Genomic DNA, 10,806 nt, shown 5'->3' with positions numbered 1-10,806 from the left:
CACCTTTCCTAACCATCTCTGCCACTCTCTTCCTCACTCTTTGCTCTTTGGTTTTTGTAATGCATTAAGCCTTTTCTTCTTCATGTTATTTTATCTCTCTTGTTCTCTTTCTTTTGTTATTATCATAATGAACAGAAAAATGAAATAGAATAGCATTCTAGAAGTGGATACGAGCCTAAAGAGTGTTAATCTCATTTGTCTGCTTTTGTAGACAAGGGAACTGAGGCACAGGAACTTCAGCTATACTTCAAGGTGCTATCTTTGGTGAGAGAGGTGCTTCCGGGGTTTCAGCGGTTATGTTTAAAGCAAAGGTGCAGAGTCCCACAGACCCCCTATGCAGGGTCTTCAGTGCCTGCTGGTGTTGCCGGGAGCCAAGAATTCACATTTTTTAACTGTTGTAGATTAGGTTCTGCAGGAAACACTGCAATAGAGATTAGTGTGCAATGGGATCAACATCTGTGGAAGGGAAGGAAAGAAGGGCAGGATTTAGCAAAGAAAGAAGCTGAGTTGTGAGGCAGACTCCCTGAAGGCTTCAATGGATTGAAGGTGGGGATGACCCTTCAGAGATGTCCTGACCTTCAGAGTGGGGGACAAGCCCTTATCCTCTGCCACTGATCAGTTAGTAGATACAGCTGCCCCAGGTGAAGCAGTCCTTTTAGGGGCTGACAGCTCAGGGCTTTCTGGCAACAGCACTCCCAAAATCTTCATTCCTGAAAATTCTTCATTCTTGAAGGTAGATCTGGACAGCTTAACACATAGGTCACCAAACTGAGGTTTTCTTAGAAACTCTACATCCCCAGGGATGTTAGAGATGACTTCTCCTTCACAAATTGATTTGCCTGTTCTTTGAAGGCAGTCCCTTATCTTAAGACTTTGCCATTAAGCCTCCTTAAGATGAGGACAGAGATTATGCTCAGAATCTCAGTCTTACTGCCGTGGCCCTGTCCCCATCTTCCCACATCTTCTGGTTCTTCACTATTCTCAATTTTCAAAGCTTTAGCCTTCTGTTTTCTTCTTTCAGGACTACTTTTTCCCCTGAAGTCTCCTCTGTCCTTCAAATAAGTTGTTTCTGAATGTATCAGCTCTAGCAGCTGTCAGTGATTCCCAGACTGGTCTGAATACAAAGGTGAACCAAGCTTAGAGCCATCAAAACGTACTGCTTTACTCTGCCTTCTCTCCTGTCACCACAGATGAGATCTTTGCACTTCTGTTCAAGACAGAAGAGCTCCAGATCTTATCCCTTTATACCTACTCAATCTATTCCCTTCCTTTCTTTTTGTTATTTTCCAGCTTTATTGTGGTGTGATTGATAAATAAAAATTGTGAGGGTAGTATATCCTGCTGCCTACTGGACTTTTCTACTTGGTTGACTTCAAACTCACATGTTTCAGATTGAACTCATCATCCAATCCTCTATTTTGTCTTTCAAATTTTGCTCAGTTGCTTATGCCAAAACTTCGTTGTCACTCTTGCCTTATTCTCTTCTCCCAGATTTCCATCAATCACCAATCCAATTGCCTATGCCACTTAATTTTTCTGAAGCTTACCCACTGATCACCTGGTTAACTTTAACAGCCTCCTCAAATCCATTTTCCCTACTGCTTCCACAGTTAAGTTCCTAAAAGACAAATTTGAGGTAGGAATGAAAGAAACTCTGCCCTAAGCATGAAGTTTTGCAATACCAGGCTGACGCTTAGAGATTACTGGGGGTTGGTTCTCTGGGGAGAGGACCCTTAGGGTCCCTATGGTTTTAGGGATGCTACCTTAGGGACCCTCAATTGTGATGTTCCTGGAGGATTTTATAACAGAAATTTACATTCTTCTTGGCAGTGATAGATATATTTATATTTCCATGCAAAAGAAAAGAGGGACTCTTTCAGAGAACATAAAGCATAAGCTTCTTTCTCTACCCTGGGGGATAGGAAATATTTAAAGGACATGTATAACTATAGAGACTTTCATGTCTAAAATATTAACTGTTTATGTATTATACTACTCCTGTGATGACCCTTACCATCCTGCTCTCCAAAGTATAAATCATATTACAGTGTCCGAAGGGAATCCTGAAAGGCAAGAGCCTTGGGTATGCCTCCTCCTGGTAGAGTACTTCATCAATCACTATTTTTAAAAATATTATATATATTTGGATTTTGATGACAGCAAGATAGCCCTCTAGAAGTCCATAGTGCTTGTCCTCCCCATCCCCCACAAAGACAGCCAAAACAACAATTAAACTACTATAAACCACTATATTTTGATAAAAATAACTAAAGGAGAGCACCAAAGTTTATCAAAGGAGCCACAGAAACCCTGGGTGGGCACAGAAACTCAGGAGAGCCACATAGAGAACGGAAGGAAACACCTGGCCCCCATCACCCCATTCGCCAGCTGGGATCAGCTTGGAACCAGTAAGGACTTCTCCTTGCAGGGAAAAGGCAAGCAAGGTCACCTCAAAAGCCCTCATCAACACCTTGGACACCTATAGTCCTCACTGTTGCAGACCCCTGCAGTCCTCACAGGCACTAAGCCCAGCTAAGAGAGCTGCCTGGAGTCCATAGCTATACCTGTGCTCCCCTCTGTCACCAGTGGAGTTGACACTGTGCCCTGTGTCCCAGCCCCTGTCTCAGCCCCTGACTGTGGCCCATGCAGCTACGCATTACAATGCTGTCTTGAACCTGGGAATACTGCTGGAGTGTGTTTTGCTTTGGGGGTGAGTGACCACAGCATCCATTAACCTCTGGGGTTCCAAACTACCCCTACCCAGTGGCCCAACATCTCTAACTGGGGAGCAGCTGTACCTACCCTTCCCATTTGCTGCTGCACCTCACCCCTTCAGGCTGGAGTTGAAGCTGCATACTCCTTCCCACGGAAACAGTGCTTTGGCCGACCTGCTCTATCTACCCTTCCTAGTCGCTGCTGCACCTTCCCCCTAGGAGCCTGAGCTAAAGCTGCTCACTCACTCCTGAGGAAACGTTGCCTCTACAGAGCTGCTCCAAAAACCTCTCCAGTTACTGTCATGCTCTGCTCCACAGGACTTGAGCTGAAGCTATGTACTACCTCTCAGGGAAACAGTGCTTTGGTGAAGTCATTCCATATACCCTTCCCAGTTGCTGCTGTGCTCTGCCCCTCTGTGTGTGAGCTGAAGCAGTAACCTGCTTCCTGGAAAAACAGTACCTTGACTGCTCAGAGCAGTCATGCCTCTCTGGAGCCTAAGCAGAAGCATGCCCTGCATCGCAGGGAAATGGTGCCTGGACCACCCAGAGTGGTCAAGTCCCCATTCCTTAGTTGAAATGACACATTGCCCCTGGGGAATTGGTGGCTAGGCTGAGTAGCTGTACATATCAAGGCTTAGCTATATTAGTACCCTGCATCCCAGGGAAACAGAGCAGTGCCTGAACTTAGACACCATTTTCTAGAGACCAAACAACTCAAGTACCCTGCTTCCCTGGAGCTGGACTAGCCTCCTAGGGCATGAGCTGCTGAGACACCCCTCATTCCCAGGAAGTTGAGTCATCATTGTGCTGCTCCCTATCTGCCAGGGCCCATACAACAGCTGTGATCCACCGTTGTGGAGTCTGTGCTGTCACTACACCTGCCTCACAGAGTCTGGGATACTCCCACCTTTCCAAGGTCTAGAATCACCACAGCATGATTTCTCATCTCCTGGGACCTGAGTTGCCACTGAACCTTATTGGTTCTGGTTCCCAAATTGCAGCTGTACCTTACTCCCTGGGCCAAAACCTCTGAAGCACCCCTTCTTCCCCAGAACTAAGCCAGTGTTATGTCCTAATCTCCAGAGTCAGAGTCATAGATACAACCTGGCTTTCTAGGCCTGAGCTGCTAGGGGGTGCTTCAGAGTCACAGATACTGTTGGTAGTCTATATCCAACCCCACTACAGAGGGTGAACCTGCACACCAAAACCCGAGTTGGTCGCACAATAGATTCCTGAGACCCTGAGCTTAGTACTCCAGCTCCATAGATGCTCTGAGCACATGCAACTGGAACCGAGCACTGCTACAGCTGCTTGTAGGCCATGTCAGACCTGACACCAGGAGGAGACACCTCAGCTACCTCTCCCCATTATGGGAAGAATGAGAAAAGGCGGCCCTCCAAAGCCCTTGATACAGAGCACCTTAAGTGCTTAAGTAAGTAACCCATGCCACCATTGCCACTGTCACAAGCTTCTACAGGCCACATCACTGAGGCACCCACAGTTACTGCTGATGTTGATTGCAGTTGAAGAAATTGCACAGACTACACCACCTACATCTACTCAGAACCAGAGTCACCACACCTTTCTCAATATCCACACAAAGATTACAGTCCTTTTCTATGAAAGCCCCTCTATAAAGTTTGGAAGATGCAATTTTTCCACCAGATGCAGAGACATAAATGCAGAGACACAAAAGACATGAAAAAATAAGGAAATATGAGACCACCAAAGGAACACAATAACTCTTTAATAACAGGCCTCACAGGAAAAAAGATTTATGAGTTGCCAGAAAAGGAATTCAAAATAACGATCGTAAGGAAACTCAGTGAAATACAAGAGAATACATATAGAAGATTCAACAAAATCAAGAAAACAATTCATGATATGAATGAGAAATTTAACACAGTGACAGATATCATAAAAAATAACCAAACAGAAATCCTGCAGCTGATGGATTCAATGAATAAAATAAAAAGTACAACAGAGAGCTTCAATAGCCAGACTAGATCAAACAGGAGATTGAATATTGAACTCGAATATCAATTATCTGAAATTACTCAGTGAGTGAAAATAAAAATAAAAAAATAAAAAAGAATGAAAAAGGCCTATAGGACTTATATGACACCATTAAGCAAACAGACATTTATATTATGAGAGTTCTGCAAGGGAAAATGCATAGAAAACCTATTTAACAAAATAACAGTTAAAAGCTTTTGAAGTCTTGGGAGAGATATGAAGACCCAGATCCAGTAAGCTCAATTCCCCAAACATATTTAACCCCAAAAGATCCTTCCTGAGGCACATTATAGTCAAACTATTAAAAGTCAAAGATAAAAAGAGAATTATAAAAACATCAAGAGAAAAGCATCAAGTCACACATAAGGGAATCTTCATTAGACTTACAGCAGGTTTCTCTGCAGAAACTCTACAAGCAAAGAGACAGTCATATTTTCAAAGTGCTGAAAGAAAATAATTGGTGGCCAAGAATACTCTACCAAGAAAAGCTATCCTTCAGAAGTGAAGGAGAAATAAAGTTTTTCCAGACAAGCAAAAACTGAGGGAATTCATCACCACTAGACTGACCTTTCAAGAAATGCTCAAGGGAATCCTACAAACATTGATAGGTCCAACAATACCACCATCATAACACCCTCCCCCTCCCCCCACCAAATCATTGCTGACAAATTGTTGCTGATCCCATTGCCTGCTGATGGCACTTACTCTGTTGCTTTGCTTCTTAGGTAACAGACTCATAGGAAAAAAGAAATTTCTGTATATCACACTTTCCATTTCCCACTTCAAAGGTTTCAGTGGATTTTTTTTTTTTTTTTTTTTTTTTGCGTGACTCAGGGGACTGGGACATCTGTGTAGGCTTATAACAATGCCTTTACAGTCAGGTTCTCAGCTTGTTCAATGAAGGGATTGTCAGTTCTGAGAAGACTTATTCATTAATAGAGTGTGTGACTATTTACTCCTTGACTTATTTTAAGAGGGTAAGTATATCCCTTTTCCCCTCACTCTTGGACTCAGGAATCAGTTGCGAAGGTATGCAAAGCCCTTGAAGTGATTTATTTATGGACTTCCCTGTCCATGTTTCTATTTATTCATCCTCTGTTTCACCAATATTTGAAATCCTGTCTTATTTATGTGACACATTCATGTCCAGGACTATATATAACTATTTATCCTCTACAATATATATGATTTTGCTCCATTCATTACATCCTAGTTCTGCTTCTGTCCAGTCCATCTTGCAAAAATAAATAATGCAACTTTATTGTTTCTCAGCTTTCATCTCACCTCCTTGTACTCATATAATAATTTAAAGTATAGCATGCTTTATGTATAGAGCATTTGTGCGTTGAATCACCATCATTCTTTGACCTCCTTCTCCTATAAACAGTACCTTCATTTCCCTTGGGGAATTTTTTTTTTAATTAAACATTTTCAGGTATGCATAGTTAGAATTGATGCTGTACCTGGTTATAGTATAGAATGCCATGAAAATTGCATATTAGGTAGCATTTCTCATCTCATTCACAGACACAGTGTCTGGTTTATAGGTGGATACTCATGTAATCCCACCATAGTAAATGATAGAGGAGGGGTTCTTGGATTAGTTTTTGCAAATGAAAACCCTTTCCTGAGGATAACTGGTACATTGCCCACTGGATACAGAGAAGATCTATTCCTAAGTGTTGTTAGCAGCCTTATTGCCACTAAGGGGAAAATATTCATTGACAATAGAACCTACTCTAGGAAAGCAGAGATGAGAAATATAGAAATAAAGAAATCCAGGTCCTGGCAACATTATCTGAGTTCTGGATAAAGCCAAGCCTGCAGATTCATTCATCCCTATACTTTGCTGGAACTGAGCTAATAGTCTTATTGATTGCTCAAATCAGTGTGAACTTAACTCGGAGTCCTCTGATTGTTACATATACCTTGTGAAGTTAATAACATTATCTTGATTTTATAAAAAAATAGAGCCAGAGAAGAGACATGATGCTCAAAGTCATATTAGTTCAGATGTTTTGACTTCAAGTTAAAAAGTTTCAACTATAAAATTATCTGAAAGACTTTCCCCCAAAATTTAGTATTTCTATATTACTACTAGAAAATTTAAGTTTTGGTATCTCCAGGCTTTCCACAAAGTAACTTCAATTTACTTGCCATAACACATTTCCTACCATTGTGCAAGCTGCCTATCTTGTCCAATCAGATTCTCTGTCCAAATCACTCTGCCTTTACTCACACTCACATTCTTTTCTCCCTTCTCCATTTGTGCCTGTTTATTAACATTTATTCAGTCTCTGCTTTCATTTCTTAATGGGGAAGGTCTTGGTGGAATTGGGTCTCTTGTGTGAAGAAGCGTTAATTCTCAATGGAAATCTGGAAGAGTCGTATTCCAAGTTTGTGCAGTGGAGCTTCCTTATCCCCATACAGGAGAGTCTGTATAAATTGTGTGTAAGTTCTCCAGAGAAGATTTCTCTCAGGGAATACAATTTAATGCAGTATATTCTAAAATCAATGCATTGAATCACTAAGTTGTATTTATGGAAGTGCTTTTTAATTGAAGAGATAACACATAAACGGTATGAAAATCAGGGACAGTGAATAGATAAGGATCCGAAGATTCTGCTTTGGTACTTGGTGGATTTGCCATCTGTAGTTAACCTCACTGTTAATTGGAAGTACTTATCAAGTGATAACTCAATGCTCAGGTAAGAAAGTCAATTGCTGTGCCCTTCATATTCACATAAAAGTTTGGACAGTAATCAGATCTATAAACGATTTGCTTGCACAAATCATCAATTCTTAAAGGTATGTAGTTGAGGGAGCGGGGTGAAGGTGGTCAGAAATAAGTCCAATTGGGTAGAAAGACAAAACCCTGATGAGGGAGTTATTTGCCCAAGATCATACAGAAAGTTAATGCCAGAGCCAGCAGAACATGTCAGTGAAGTAGCTAAATCAGCATTACGTTGTTTTATGTTAAAGGGAAAAGATGGAGCATTTAAGTTCAGCTTAAAAAAATTACTCACAAAGGCAGTAATTTAGATTTGTTCTATAACTGTGCTTTATCAGCTCCTTAAAAGTTGTCTATTTTTAGTAGGATACTCTAAATTTTCTTATTTTACAAATGTACTTGGTTTTATAGACCTGGAGCTGAAAATGTAGTTTTGTCTATTAAAATGATACTTAGGTGTTTTTTTTTCCTGCCAAGTCTATTTTAGGAGATTTTTTATATCTGAAATACTTTGTTATAGTTAATACATATATTTGGTTTTTAATATCACTATGGTCAGACTCAGTAAATTAATTGCCTTTCCTCTCTGCTAATGTCCTAATGACATGAAATCAAGACGTCTTCAACTTGCTGTGTCCTTCTCTCCTCCTGGTTTCCTCTTGTCCCATAGTAAAATTCTGCTGGTTTTCGAAGCATCACACGAAGGCCAGTTTAGAGCTCCATTCTAATACTAAGGTGTCATTGAATACCTTCTACTTGAGCAAGGAAGACTTCCTTATGCTTTTTCTCCTCTGCCTAATGGACCTTCCACCCATGCCATCTTGTGATTATGGTTTCCCACCCTCACTGTCCATTCAGAAGTAATGTTTCCCTCATTTACATTCCTAAAGCAATTGTTATCACTCTCGTTCCCCTTAAATGCCGGCCTGAGAAGTGGGCATTATATTCTACTGATAAGGAGAGACCCTGAAGGTTCTGGGAGGGAAGGTGATATTATTTTGTCAGAAATTTGAGGTACAGATTGGAGGAAGGGGTATAAGACATGGAATAGCCAGTTAGTTTCCATTTAATAGTAGAGGAGGTGAAGGGAGAGGAAAAGAGGCAGTAAGGTGGAGCAGTGTCAGTGGGAATGGACTCGTGAAGCCAGGAGGACTCCAGATTTTAAAGACATGTGGGCCCTGACAGTGAAGGGAATACTGGGAGACAAGGATTGTTGATCTGGTTGAGAGCAGACAGAATAAAGTTGCTTTGCCCTGAGAGGGGTTCTGGAGGGGCAGTTGGATTGGGAAGAAAATGATCATCTCTGTACGGGACTGGCAGGCCCAAAGTGACTCAGGCAGCATGTGTGCTGCTTATGTGCCCACCCACCACTATTCTATGTTCCCTTCAGCCCAGCTCCCATCTGATTGGAGTTGAGGCCTTGCAGCCTGCAGTTTTCAGCCTGTAGTTTTCTATCAACAAATGAGGGAAACACCTATGTCGAAGCCAGAAGGGATCATTCTTCTGCTTCCAACCCATACAGATGGGAACCCAAGTGCAGGAGAGGCAGAGACCCATCTTGGAGACAGTGGCAGAGTTAGGACTGCAGTCAAGCTCCAGACTAGCTCGCAATCCTGGTGTAACCAAAACGCAGGTTCAGTTGCTCTTTGCTTGCAGAATCCAATTAAGGGAAGAGGTATAGGCTCCTGCCTTTAAGGATACTGCTTCACTTTTTGGGGAGAAAGCAGGGGCTTTTAAAGGGGGACCTGGCATTAAGAGAGGGGAGAGAGAGCAACCCACATAACAAAGATGTAGCCAGATAACATTTACTGTTATTTTGTACTTTAAAAAAAAGATTTCTAAACCAAAATACTTCACTTCTTTATTTGTATTTTAAAGATTCACTATTACAAGCCATTGGCCATTCTTCATAAGAACCAACCTGAAGTTCTGTCAAAATGAGCTTGTCATTACATCTGCTGTTAAGAATTCCAGACTCAAACTCACAGCTATGGGATTGTGACTTCATACTCGATATACCAGGTCCATAAAAACAATATTAAGGTTCAACTACTGAAATGAAAAGACAAAATCAAAGCTGTGTGCTTGAATTCATCCTCCTGGGCTTTTCTAACTTTCCTGAGCTCCAGGTGCAGCTCTTTAGGATTTTCCTGGTTATTTATCTGGTGACCCTGATAGGAAATGCCATCATTATAGTCGTCATCTCCTTAAACCAGAGCCTCCACATTCCCATGTACCTGTTCCTCCTAAACTTATCTGTGGTGGAGGTGAGTTTCAGTGCAGTCATTATGCCTGAAATGCTGGTGGTGGTCTCTACTGAGAAAACTACGATTTCTTTTGTGGGCTGTTTTGCGCAGATGTATTTCATCCTTCTTTTTGGTGGGACTGAATGTTTTCTCCTGGGAGCAATGGCTTACGACCGATTTGCTGCAATTTGCCATCCTCTGAACTACCAAGTGATTATGAACAGAGGGGTTTTTATGAAATTAGTAATGTTCTCGTGGATCTCAGGGATCGTGGTGGCTACTGTGCAGACCACTTGGGTATTTAGTTTTCTATTTTGTGGGCCCAATGAAATTAATCATCTGTTCTGTGAGACTCCCCCAGTACTAGAGCTTGTGTGTGCAGACACCTTCTTATTTGAAATCTATGCCTTCACAGGCACCATTTTAATTGTTATGGTTCCTTTCTTGTTGATCCTTTTGTCTTACATTCGAGTTCTGTTTGCCATCCTGAAGATGCCATCAACTACAGGGAGACAAAAGGCCTTTTCCACCTGTGCCTCTCACCTCACATCTGTGACCCTGTTCTTTGGCACAGCCAATATGACTTATTTACAACCCAAATCTGGCTACTCACCAGAAACCAAGAAACTGATGTCATTGGCTTACACATTGCTCACTCCTCTGCTCAATCCACTCATCTACAGCTTACGAAACAGTGAAATAAAGAGGGCTTTGATAAAACTATGGCAAAGAAAAGTGGTTTTGCACACAGTCTGATTGTATTGAGAAGTTGAGTAAGATTTGGCCACTGCCTGAGTGAACTCTATTTAAATTTAATAAAGGGTGAAAACAGATTGCATTTTTTGTATGAATATGTAAATTTGTTGAGTTTTTAACATTTGAAAATGTGTCTCCTTCAATAAAGAACTGCTGTCACTTGTTTTTAATAGATACATATGTTCTCATAATATGATACAACAGTTTATTCATTCATTTCTCTATTGGGAACACAGAAGTAGCTACTGGATTATTGACATTAAGACAGTGCTTCAATAAATGGCTTGTTCCATATGCTTATATGTACTGATGTCATTATACCTGTGTGATAGATTTGCTACAG

General features: G+C 41.3%; 1 protein-coding gene across 1 annotated transcript; it reads left to right on the top strand.

The window, feature by feature from the left end:
• Positions 1 to 9,449: 9,449 nt before the first annotated feature.
• LOC105520567 (olfactory receptor 10A3) lies at positions 9,450 to 10,499 on the top strand. Its single transcript, XM_011954364.1, has one exon. It carries the CDS (start codon positions 9,519 to 9,521, stop codon positions 10,461 to 10,463), a length of 945 nt encoding a protein of 314 aa, XP_011809754.1. The 5' UTR covers positions 9,450 to 9,518; the 3' UTR covers positions 10,464 to 10,499.
• Positions 10,500 to 10,806: the final 307 nt, after the last annotated feature.

Source organism: Colobus angolensis, unplaced genomic scaffold, assembly GCF_000951035.1.
Source record: "Colobus angolensis palliatus isolate OR3802 unplaced genomic scaffold, Cang.pa_1.0 Scaffold381, whole genome shotgun sequence".
NCBI lineage: Eukaryota > Metazoa > Chordata > Mammalia > Primates > Cercopithecidae > Colobus > Colobus angolensis.
Note: the sequence above shows the minus strand (reverse complement) of the source record. Positions and strands in the feature narration are given on the sequence as shown.